At 45.3% G+C, this 12,855-nt stretch overlaps 2 protein-coding genes across 2 annotated transcripts in view; one reads left to right on the forward strand and one right to left on the reverse strand.

Annotated features, from left to right (window-relative positions):
* Positions 1-12,855, forward strand: part of Tmtc1 (transmembrane O-mannosyltransferase targeting cadherins 1) — a 197,793-nt gene that overhangs the window by 72,705 nt on the left and 112,233 nt on the right. The window lies entirely within an intron of this gene.
* On the reverse strand, positions 9,392-10,349 carry LOC119806728 (40S ribosomal protein S4, X isoform-like). The gene has a single exon (XM_038318661.1). The coding sequence runs from the start codon at positions 10,273-10,275 to the stop codon at positions 9,487-9,489; it is 789 nt and encodes a 262-aa protein (XP_038174589.1). The 5' UTR covers positions 10,276-10,349; the 3' UTR covers positions 9,392-9,486.

The following is a 12,855-nucleotide window of genomic DNA, read 5'->3' on the forward strand; positions in this document are numbered from 1 at the left end:
CTTCTTTACGTGGCAGTAAGTAGGGAATGGAAAATGCAGCAGGGACCACTGGGTACAGTCTGTAGAGGGGACCAAGTGACAACCACGCCCCTCTTCCTCAAGACTCAGCCCCAAGCTGAGGTCTGAGTGCTCAGAACATGGGGGGGGGGTGTTCAAAGGTTCACAGTTGAGGTCTGAGGTAGTAAAGTTAGTGAGGTTTCCCAAGTTCCTGGGAACTTACCGTCTTTTCCCCCTTCTGATAAAATGTTACTATAATAGCAAGTAGCAAGCCAGATTCAATCTCTGGCCAGTAGCTTGCTCTCTCCTGATAAGAGTGTTCTTGGTCTAAGTCACACATGGATGATGAATGGCCTACAGTGAGTGAGGAAGATTTTCAAGACAGTATTTATACAGGTTTTCATATCCTAAAGCCGTTGCAGCCCTTCATTTTATTTTTCTACTAAAGACTAATGTTTCCTTTAAATCATTTGCTAGGCATGAGCTAAGCTCTTCACATATTGAATGTGAGTTAAAAATAAAAACTCTACTTTTAAAAACGCTAATTCATATGGAATACCTCTTGCACATATCAATTATTTTCTTTTTTTTCCGATTTTTCGAGGCAGGGTTTCTCTGTAGCTTTGGAACGTGTCCTGAAACTAGCTCTTGTAGACCAGGCTGGTCTGAAACTCACAGAGATCCGCCTGCCTCTGCCTCCCAAGTGCTGGGATTAAAGGCGTGTGCCACCACTGCCCAGCTTCAATTATTTTCTTAATATTTTCTACCTTCATATCTCCCTTTCTGTCATACTACCCCAGTATTTGCTAGCAGTCTGGTATAGCATGCTAGTAGTCCCAGGAAAACATTAGCTTAATTTTTGTTCTTTTCTTTCTCAGTGCTGAGGTTGAAGTTCTGTTTCACACATGCTATGCATACCATAAATTTTAAAAATCAAAAGCATGGCTTGAGAAAGCACCAATAAGCCTTGGATTTAATTTTTTTTTCCAATCAGAAACCAACTGTAAGTTCTAAGTTAATGATAATTCCTAGGTTCACATAGGTCTTCCACCTCGGTACTCAATACAATATTGAAATCATGTCAACCCGGAAGAAGTAACATGTTTATCTTTGAAAATAAATGATGTAGAAGTGCTTTAAAAAAAATACCCCCACTTGATCCTTTAGTTTGCTTGTAAATCGTGTATGACAGAGAGGTTCCCTTCAGTGAAGAGCGGGGACACAGCGTGGGAAAGGGTTGCGCTAGGGTTAACGAGGCGCCCTCAGATCTCTGCAAATCCAAACATCTCTTTTAATATTCTTCAGATTTCGCAGAACACGACTAAACATCGATATGAGAAGGGGTATCAGGCGTGTCCCCGTGCCGGCGGGGCTCCTGCCTCACAGGCAGGCAGGCAGGCTGGACGGTTTGCAGTTCTTAGGTGGGCAGGCTGGAGGGTTTGGAGTCTTAGGTTTCAAAGCTGTAGATCTTTCCCATCTGTTCTCATTGTTGAAACATTTGCTAATCCACGGTTTCGTCATTTATTCCAACCCATCAAAGCAACCGGACTCTGTTTTCCCACACTCTGCAGCTCCTCAGAGCCAGCTGCGTGTGGCCCCGTCCATCTTTCCCCAGATGTACCACAGCACGCACACACGGCAGGGATGATGATGCTTCAGTCCCAAAGGCTGTGATAAAGTCTGTCTCAGTTCATTACCGTGCTTCCTTCCAGCCTGAGGTGTATGCAAACACACCTCCTCTGGAAAAACACCGCTGGCGAGAAACAGGAGGCATGGAAAATAACTGCCATCAGTCACAAAGAGAGATGGGAAAATCAGAAGGTACGGCAGGAAATGCAGCCAGCTCATGCCTCACTGAATGCTATTTATTTCAGCCGAGGAAAAGGTTGCTTCCTATTTTCTCAATGGGCCATACTCAAATCCATTATAAAACCCTCCTCCATAATTCAGGTTGAAGACTTGGGTTTTTAAAAAGAAAGCTATTTCCCAGTCAGAGATAAATCAGCATGGCAGGAACATTGATTTGTCCTTTTAACTTAATTTATGTTTATTTTGGTGCTTGGGACTGCATCCACAAAGACTAAGCAGAAACTGTACCTCTGAGCCATACTTCTAGAATGAGGACTTGCTTTTTGATATGGGTCTTGCCAAGCCTTTAAAATAGCTTTAAATAGATTTTGTTTATACAGTGTAGTGGATTAAGTGGCAGCTCCTTAAGTATCTGTCCACATCCAAACCTAAAGACCCATGAATGTGACTTTATTTGGGGGAAAAAAAAGGTCAGTTTTCTGTATAAATACCAAGAGAGAGAAACTAGAACATCCAACTTGCCATGAATCAGCCTGGGCATTTTAATAACCCAGTTTTGGCTCAGGCTGTCTGACTTTTTCCATGAAAATATTTTTCTAATTTTACAATGGAAACCAGTGAATAGGTATTTATCATTCATATAAAATGAGACTAATAGAGTATTTTAAAGCTTTAATGAAGTATAATTTAGTTTGTAAAATCCATTTATTTTTAAATATACAATGTAATGTTGTGGATGGATTCATAGAAAATTCTGTAGTTGATTTCTTTTTTAAAAAATTATTTATTTATTTATTTTATTCTCTAGAGGCCCACCATGCAGCTCCCAAATAAATACAGAGACTTATTCTTATTTACGAATGCCCTGCTTTAGCTTGGCTTATTTCTAGCCAGCTTTTCTTGTCTCTGAGGTTTTACCTTTCTCTACTCTATATTCCTTCCTTTCCTTCTTACTTTGTGACTGGTTGTGTGACTGTGTGGCTGGCTACTGGCGTCTCCTCTTTCTTTTCTTCTCCTATTTATTCTCTCTTCCTGCCAGCCCCGCCTATCCCTCTCCTGCCGAGCTATTGGCTGTTCAGCTCTTTATTAGACCAATCAGATGTTTTAGGTAGGCAAAGTAACACGGCTTCACCAAGTTAAACAAATACAATATAAAAGAATGCAGCACATCTTTGCATCATTAAACAAATGTTTCACAGCATGAACAAACGTAACACACCTTACACTAATATTCCACAGCAGAACCCTACTGCAGTCTCAGAGAGCACCACCACCCCATAGGAATCCCTCTCAGCAGGATGCTCAGCTCTTACCCAGCCCCAGCCCCAGGCAGCTAGCACCTGCTCCTGTCTTTGTGAATTTGCTCTTCCTTGATGCTTCATGTAGAGTACAAAAGGACTTATTCTTCTGGGCCAGGTTTCCTTAACGCAGTTTGGTATGTCTGAGGTCTGTCTGTAGCACTATTAATACTTGCATTTTTAGTGGCGAATCGTATTTACCAGTGGTCAGCCTGGAGTGTCATGAATAACACTGCTCTAGCCTTTCCAAAGCAAATGGTCACAATTTTTTCTTTTTTAGAAGGATGCTCAAATACCTAGGAGATGCTGATCTGAATTATACACTGAGGTCTTCCTCGACCCCCAAATTCTTCCCAGCCAGCTGTACTAGTTGGCATATCCCAGTGTATGAAGTTCACTCTCTCCTATCTTCATCAGAACTCCTTGTTGTCATTTATTTATTCATTAATTTATTAGTCACAGCCATCCTGGTGGGTGCCAAGTGGTGTCTCACTTTGATGAATAACTGATGGTACCTTGGTGGTTTGAAAGAAAATGGCTCCCAATGGGAGTGGCACTGTTAGGAGGTGTGGCTTTGTTGAAGTGGGTGTGGCCTTGTTGGAGGAAGTGGCACTGTTAGGAGGTGTGGCTTTGTTGAAGTGGGTGTGGCCTTGTTGGAGGAAGCGTGTCGCTGTGGGGGTGGGTTTGAGGTCTCTTTTGATGAAGCTTCCCTCAGTGTGGTACTAAGACCACTTCCTGTTGCCTGCAAGCCAAGACATAGGACACTCCGCTACTTCTCCAGCACCATGTCTGCCTGCAGGTACCCATGTCCAACCACCATGATAATGAACCAGACCTCTGAGAATGCAAGCCACCCCAATTAAATGTTTTCTTTTATAAGAGTTGCTGTGGTCATTGTGTTTCTTCATGGCAATAGAAACCCTAAGACAGATACTGACCTGGTCTTTTTAAGCAGTTCAGATAGACTTCCATTGTTAATTCATTTATCATTCCTGAGTCGAGTATGTGTGTGTGTGCCCACATACATTTAATTATATATTTTTTCCCTAACCAAGAATTTATTACTCATGCTACAAAGAATGGCATATAGCATACTAGAAGAGAAGGAAAAAAGGTGGTGGGAAGAATGAAGGAGAAAGGTAGAATAATAAAGATACTGAGGGAAGGAAATGAGAATATAGCCAGTGTGTGATGTGGGCACACAGGGAGGAAGACCCCTTATTGCAAAGGATACAAGGCAGTGTTTGAAAGCCAGGTCACATTCTCACAGTGAGACTCTGTGGAAGCTCTGTATCCAGAGAACGTACACCATGTGCCAGCTCTCTGGCTCGCCTCAGAGTGCTTGGGATGGACAGTTCCCTGTGAGCTGAGGCTAGGGCTGTGTTGCAGAACTCTGCTTACCTTAAAGAGACTCTGACTAGATTGGACTCATTAACACTCCTTCCCAGAAGGAAGGGAGGGCAACACTGAGCGTCTGGCTGCCTTCCCAGGATGTGCTAGCAGCTGATAGCCTTTGCATAAAGGAGACACTGATGGTGTAGCTGCCCTTTAGCTTGTCCACACTCCTGTGATTCCACCCATCCTCCTTGATAAGTCACCCCTGTAAACTCATTAGTTCATCTGCCTACATATAGTCAGAATTGTTCTTTGGCCTGTTGTTGCCCTGTCTAGCGGGGTAAATAGAAGTGGACATCTCAAGCTTGGCCTGGCAGCAGAGCCTGTCATCCCAATATCTCAGGAGGCTGAGGCAAGAGGATCAAAATTTCAAGGCTAGCTGGGCTACAGAGTGAGTTCAAGGACATCCTGGGCAACCTATTAAAAACATGTTTCAAGTCAGGCAGTCGTGGAACACACCTTTAATCCTAGCACTCAGGAGGCAGAGGCATGGATCTCTGTGAGTTCAAGGCCAGCCTGGTCTACAAAGCAAGTTCCAAGACAACCAGGAGTGTTACACAGAGAAACCCTGTATCAAAAAACAAAACAAAACAAAAATCTGTCTCAAAATACAAAGTACAAAAGATAGCTGGCGAGAGAAGGGACTGGAGTTTGAATATGGTACACACACAGACGCACATACATATACATACGTACATGTAGGCAATTGTGAGGTTTTTTTCTAATGTAAAAGTAGGGCTGGAGATATTGCTCACTGGTAGAATGGTTTGCGTAGCATGTTCGACATCCTATGTCCAACTCTCAGTGCTAAAAAAGAGGGAAAGCAAGGGAGAAGTCAGGAAGGGGAAAAGAGAGGCAGGAGAAAGGAAAGAAGAACATAAGGACAGAAGAGATCTTAGACAGTTCATCTTAAATTTTTAAATTTTTTTTATGTGTATGACTAATGTCATAGGTGTGAGTGCCATCAGAGTCCAGAAGAGGACTTCAGATCCCTTGGACCTGGAATTAGGGGAAGTTATGATAGTCCTACATGGTGCTGGGAACAGATCTCAATGGAAGATTATAAATAAATCACCACGGGGCACACTCTCCAGCCACAGCTGTTTAATCCTCGTCTCGGAGGACATCGTTCCCCACCCCTAATGCACTCACATCTACACTTATATTTGAAGGACTTCCTTATTGCCGTTAGAATATTACAGAGACTGGGTGTGCCAAGCAAGCGCCCTAACACTGAACTATGGCTCCTAGGACTTAGAAAACAATATTTTAAAATAGTGTTGGGGGAGTATATCTTCTTCAGAATTTGTGTTTATTACCAAATTAGCATTATATGTGAGCTGTGGAGACCACGTGCTATGATTTGTTTCAGTACAGAAATCAGAACTACATAGCAATGGTCTTAGCTGCAAACTTGTTCCACTCATTTTGAATTCCTTAATATTGTTTAGGAACTCTTATTTTGAAGATTCCACCAGTGTCAGTTTATGAACCAAACAACGAAAGACCAATCTCATTTCTTTATTGTCACACTTCATATATAAGACGCGAAAGCAATATGCCTTAGTAATTGGGCTTATAAATAAATAGAGATTCCCATCTCACACATTGCCTGGTGCTTGGTTTCGGCTATTTTGAGATTCAAATTACATGTTTTCCTCCCATCTCATCTCATAAGAAAAGCTATATCTTTAAAGCACAGAACTCTGGGCCTGCAGCGCTGGGCCTGAGTTCATTACTCTCCCCCTGAATTTACTAGCAAGGCACCCCCGTCCCCGCTTTTCCCTCACGAGATATTACAAAAATGCTAGGTTTTGTTGTTTTTGTTTTACAATGATAATTACGCGGAAAGGGCATGGCTTCAATTGCTACTTGGGGTTTCCTACCTATCACTGACTGGAATACCAAATAGGGTCAGCAGACACCCCATAATTAGTATGCTCAAGGACACAGTGCAGTCGGTCAGGGCACATTCACCACGGTGGATGAGGATAGCGACTCCGACGTGGGCTCCCTGCAGCCGGTAGGGCACTGGGGAGGCCACGCAGCCACGCAGCAATTTTGAGAGGTAATTATCGCTCATTTCCCAGTGTCCCTGCAACCATCCTGACTCCACATCCTAAAGTCGCGCATCTGGGGTAAGCCTGGCCAGGGAGGGCTGTGTGATGGCAGCGCTGGCCGTAAAGTATTGGGTAGGACAGGAGTTCAGATCCTGACACCCCACTTGGATGCCTGGGGTGCTTGGCGGTTGTCTGTAATCCCAGCCATGGGAAGCTGATACCCGATCCGCAGAGCAAAGGGACCAGAAAGACGAGCCGGATCGGCGAGCTCTGGCTTTGATTGAGAGGACCTGCCTCAGTGACGAAAGGTTGATTCCAGATTTCAACCGCAGGCTTCCACACGCATGCGCACAAGGGTACCTATGCTTGCATAAATCAAAACAAACGCAAACAAACCCGAACACCGCACACATGCGCGTACATAAAAGGAAAAAAAAGTCTGTGAGTCTTGGTATCCCGGACCGTATACTTTCTAAAATTACTTTTTAAAGTTAGAAAACCTCGGGCCGTAGTTCTCGTCTCGGGAGGCAGAGGCAGGCGGATCTCCGGGTGAGACCCCACCTCCAAGCCGCTCTGTGTGTGTTATCTCAGTAGAGACACCCGTGGGTGCCGATTTATTTTTCTCTAGTTTAAATGAAGCTTGACAGTTCATGTTTCAGGGAAGACGGACACGGCGGTCTCCCGTTTCAGGCTGCCTTCTCATCCATCCCTGATATCCAGTTAGGATTCTAGTCCCCGGTAGCCCATAAACCTGGTCTTTCCTGCAGAAGAATTCAGTACATTTACAAGAACTTTTAAGTGCCTTTTAATTGTAAAAATAAAAAGTGCACATGAACTAGCACTCTAAGAAATTGAGTTACATCTTCATTCCCTAACTTAATTCTAAAATATCGTTTATGAGTTAGAGATGTAGCTATGTTGGCAAAGTGCTTGTCTAGAGTTCAGGAAGCCCCAGGTTCAATTCTCAGTACCCTGGCCTGGTGGGAATAAACCTATAATCCCAGCACTGAGGAGACAAGAGACTCAATTCAAGGCTATCTTTGGCTTTTACAGGAATTTTCACAGGAAATTTAAAACCTTCCAGGGCTGGGGAAGTTTTACAAAAAAAGAAAAAAGTTATGTTTTATTGAACACAGAACAGCATGTCTGAACCAAGCTTTTCTGTTACTATTGAGTTAGAAAAAAAATCTATGTATTCACTACAATCATTTGTAGGAACTTAGAATATAGTGCTAGCCGTGCGCACACACATACATATGCCTCCTGTTTTGTGTGATGTTCCTATTCTTTCTACAGCCTGCAGCTCATACCTAGGTGGGAACAGCCAGTGATTAAATCCAGGTCTGTCTGCTTCTAGAGATTATTTTCGTGGGGCTTGCAACTGAAATTATCTAGGATGGGGCTGGCAAGATGGCTCAGCATATAAAGGCAACTGCTGCCAAGATTGATGGCTTGAGTTTGATCCCAGGACCCACATGGTGGACACAGAGAACTGACTCCCAGGTTCTTCTCTGATCTCCACTTGTGAGACTTGACCCAAGCCCTCCCGGATAAATAAATCAGGAGCTGAAGAAACTGTTCCGTGTTTAAGAGCACTTGCGGTTTTTGCAGAGGAGCCAGGTTCATTTTCTAGTAGTTCCAAAGAATTGTCTTCTGGTCTTCTAGGACACGGGACATACATGCAGGCAAATATTCACACTTTTTTTTAAAAGAAAAACTCATGTTGTGTGCTACGCAAGCACTTGACCACCAACCTGTCCTCACAGCCCTAAAAACAGACCCCATCTTCCCACATCAAAGCCGATCACTGTATCTTCAGGAATAAAGAAACATTTAACTATGACCGTAGTTTGAGTATGTTTTAACATTAGCAAATTAATCAGATGCCAGTTTATTCAAAGGAATTTAACTCTTAATTTGGAACTAAAAAGCAAAAGCCATCTTTTTGTAAATAAAATTCTTATCTTTGGGGTAGAAGTGGCTAAGTGGTTAAGAGAAACTCTGCTCTTTGCAGAGGACCCAGGTTTGTTCACAACTGCTTATAATCCCATTTTGAGGGCTCTTCCAACCCCTGCCTACTGTAGGCGTCTGCCCCTGCACAAATCTGTAAATCTTTGGATGTGTACAGTAAATATCTTAAATATCTTCTAAAATGGAAAAAAATGATTGTTTCCTTTAATTGGGAGTTCACAAACATCTGAAATTCAAGTATTCTTTCTCTAATCAGCATTAGTAAAACTGTCCAGGAAATCTTGTTTGAGCCAGCAAAGTGGCAAAGTTGAAAAGTATTTACCTTTTCTGGCTCACTGGCATTAAAGTGCTAAGAAAGAAATTATTTTCATTTTACCTGTAAGCTGCTATTATAAAGACAGTTGAACTCTCTTATTTATTTCTTTACAAGTCTTGCTTTAGTGTTATTTTTCGTTCTGGATTTGCTGCTTCTATAAACTTGGGGTTTTCTAAAAGGCAAAGTTATAGCTACACTTTGTGGGGTTTTTTTTTTTTTTTCCGAGACAGGGTTTCTCTGTAGTCCTGGCTGAACAATCCCATTTTTATACCTCCTAACTTTAGGGGTTCTGTTTCCAGTTGCTTTGGGGGGAGATGGTTGATGTTAAAGAGGCTGACCTCTAAAAGCCTTGAGTTTCTACGGATTTTATCGGCCTCTAGGCATTCAATCCCAACCCAGGAATATTAAAGGAAACATGAAATAACCTTAGTTATTAGCAACGGTAACCAAACCCTTTTTCCAAAATGCGGCAACCACACATGGGGGTGGCTGCCCCATCCCCCACGTCGCCGCAGTGGGGCAAAGGGAAAGGCGGGCAACCAGAATGAAGTTTGCTTCTCTTTTTAATTCAACATGCTGCTTAAAACCTCAAGCATAAACCAGTGTAAACGCCCCCCCCTCGAGTCCCCCAGAGTCCGCTTCACCCGCTCTGCTTGGCCGCCAGCCTCTTGTCTCTCTCTTCGGCGATGGTGAGGCGGATTCCCTTTCCGCGCGGGAGGGAAATCCACGGCTTGTTGCCCTTGCCGATCACGAAGATGTTGGAGAGGCGGGTGGCGAAGCCGTTGCCGTTGGCGTCCTTCACGTGGACCACGTCGAAGGAGCCCGGGTGGCGCTCGCGGTTGGTGATGACGCCGATGCGGCCCAGGTTGGCGCCTCCGGTCACCATGCACAGGTTGCCCGTGTCGAACTTGATGGTGTCGGTGATCTTGCCGGTGTCCAGCGAGATCTGCACGGTGTCGTTGACCTTGATGAGCGGGTCCGGGTAGCGGATGGTGCGCGCGTCGTGCGTCACGAGGTGCGGGATGCCCTTGGTGCCCACGAAGACCTTCCTGACCTTGCACAGCTTGTACTTGGCCTCCTCGGGCGTGATGCGGTGCACGGCAAAGCGGCCCTTGGTGTCGTACACCAGGCGGAAGTGCTCGCCGCTCTTGTCGATGCTGATGACGTCCATGAAGCCCGCCGGGTAGGCCACGTCGGTCCTCACCTTGCCGTCCACCTTGATGAGGCGCTGCATGCAGATCTTCTTCACCTCGTCGCCCGTCAGCGCGTACTTGAGACGGTTGCGGAGGAAGATGGCGAGCGGCAGGCACTCCCGCAGGCGGTGCGGGCCGGCCGACGGGCGGGGCGCGAACACGCCCGTCAGTTTGTCCAGCATCCAGTGACGCGGGGCGGCCACACGCTTCAGGTGCTTCTTCGGACCGCGAGCCATGGCGGAGCAGCGGCGGCGCAGCACCGAGCAGCACCGGAGCAGCACGGAAGGCGGCCTTCTCCTTCCCGAGCACGAGCGGAGTGAGGGGCTGCGCGCGCAGCGGGCAGGAAGCCCCGCCCCCTGCCCGCTCATCCGCCCGCCCATCCGGGTCTCTTCCAGGGGGCGGGGCTGCCTAGCGCCACCTGCTGGCCGGAGGCTGGAGGCGCCGCGGAGCTGAGCGAGCCTTTCCCTCCAGTGCTGAGCTGTGGTGGGCTTGGCTGTAAATACCAAGATGAAGGCGATAAGCTGTCTGCCTTCAGGGAGAGTGCAGCCTGTCTCTGGTCCGCCAAACTCGCCTGAATACTTTTTTTTTTTCCTGACACAGGGTTTCTCTGTAATGCACTCTGTTGACCAGGCTGGCCTCAAACTCACAGAGATCCACCCGCCTCTGCCTCTCGAGAGCCGTGATTAAAGGCTGCGCCACCATCGCCCAGCCTTGACTACGTATTTTATACTACTATTTTTGTTGCATTTACTTTTTCAGTCTGTTAGTGTGGAAATCAGAGGGCGGCTCCTGGAGTATGTTCTTTGCTTCTACCATGTGAAGCCTGGCAATTGCACTCACTCAGGTCCCCAAGTTTAGAGACAAAATGTCTCTACCATTATAAGCCGTCTCACCAGAACTTACTGTTTCTTAAACGTGTTTTGTCTGGGTCATCTTTCAGACACCCTACAACCAGCCAGCCTCTTACTAAGTGATGGGAAGGTCCAGCAAACTTTTTCTCCTCCTCTGTGCCGACAGTGGAGGGCGTGGGCTATAGTGATGGCAGAGGTGGTAAGGTCTTTGCACAGATACTGGCACCTCGCCCATGTCTTCCTGCGTGATGCCATGGCACCTGCCACAGAGTGTCATCGGACTGCCCAGCAATGTAGATACGGGTATTCTATATTCCCACCCGAAAGCTGCCATTGATCCCTTGCCTATCCTAAACCTCTAGGTTGTAGTCACTCACTACGGTGAGGGCTCAATATCTCCTTACCACCACCCGCCCCGTTAATTTTTCTTTTTTATTTAAGGCAGGGCGTCCTGATATAGCATAGGCTGTCTTCAAATTCATGATCATTTTTATTATGATGGACATTTTTTATATCTGTCAGTTTGCAGTATTCTCTGTACTGTTAGCATGGCTGCCGTGTGAGAGACAGGGTAAGTGTTATAGTGACATTGAAGCCTTCATGTGTAAGATGAATGATCTTAGGTAATTCTGAGGGAGTTAAAGTTTGGATACATGGGAAACATGACAAGAGAGAGTGTCTGTGCGGTCCATTGCCCAAAGCCAGGAAAGAAGAGGGAAGGTCACGGGAGACTGGGGGCAATCATAGGCAGATAACACGTTTTGTTTACCAGGACACAATCTGCTAGGCAGGTTTGGGCAAGAACGCAGGCACAAGCCAGCACAGGTGAAGGGCACAGGTGGACAGGTTGCTCTACGCTAGGCCTACAGACAAACATACATGACAGAGGCTGGCCCACAAAGGCTAAGGCTTGGACCTCTGACCTCAAGGCTACGTTAGAATCACATAAAAGTGGCTCTCTGCCAAAAATATGTAGCAGATTACAAAACTGTTTGCTTGGGAGTTCCCTGGACATCCAATGTCAGCCATTGTGTTGACTCATAGCTCCCCTGTATGTCAGCCATGTCGTAACTGACTTTTGCTAGATACCCGTAATAGCACTGTGTTGTCTAAACATAAACTGGTCCATTTGGCCCTCTGCTCCCAACAGTAGCTTACAGAAAAGCTTCCATGAACTTTAAGTGTTACCAGTATTTCAAAATGAGTATCTGACTCCTGCGTTCACTGACATACACAGGTAATTGTGTCAAAGTTCCAGGTTTGGGGATTTTAGTGCTGATAATGTTTGGTTTTGGTTGCCTGTAGTTAAGACTGATAATTTATGTTTATCATTATACAGGTGGCGTGTTTTAAAATCTCGACATCAGACTCCTTGTGTTAAGTTGTAAACTGACTTAAACTTGGGTTTTGAAGTATCGACCAGTTGGCTTTGTAACGTGCTAGATCACTATAGATCTAGTATAGAGGGGAATTTGTACTTCCCCAGTGTTTGCTAAACCCTTGTCCCTCTCTTCCTTCCTTTCCTTTTTGCCACATAAACAAAAGTGATGATTATAAAGAATGCTTTAGGTTAGCTCATCGCATTAAGTGCAGAGATCTGTCAGGCAGCTGAGAAGCACGGATAAGATCTAGAATTAATGAGTTGAACCGATTAGTAGGTGACTCCCACCAGAGAAGCACTTGTTTTTTTTTTTTTGTTTTTTTTTTTTTATTAAATACTTACAGGGAAGAAGAAGAGAAGGGGGAGAGAAGGAGCGACAGACAAGGGGGGAAGGAAGAGAAAAAGGAATGAAGCTGGAGAGATGGCTCAGTGGTTAAGAGCACTGGCTGCTCTTCCAGAGGACCCAGGTTCAATTCCTAGCACTCACATGGCAGCTGACAACTGTCTGTAATTCCAGCTGTAGGGGATCTGACACCTTCACATCAATAAGTAAAATGAACTTTTAAAAAACAAAAAAGAAGAGA

This window comes from Arvicola amphibius, chromosome 2, assembly GCF_903992535.2.
Source record: "Arvicola amphibius chromosome 2, mArvAmp1.2, whole genome shotgun sequence".
In the NCBI taxonomy this organism is placed as follows: Eukaryota; Metazoa; Chordata; class Mammalia; order Rodentia; family Cricetidae; genus Arvicola; species Arvicola amphibius.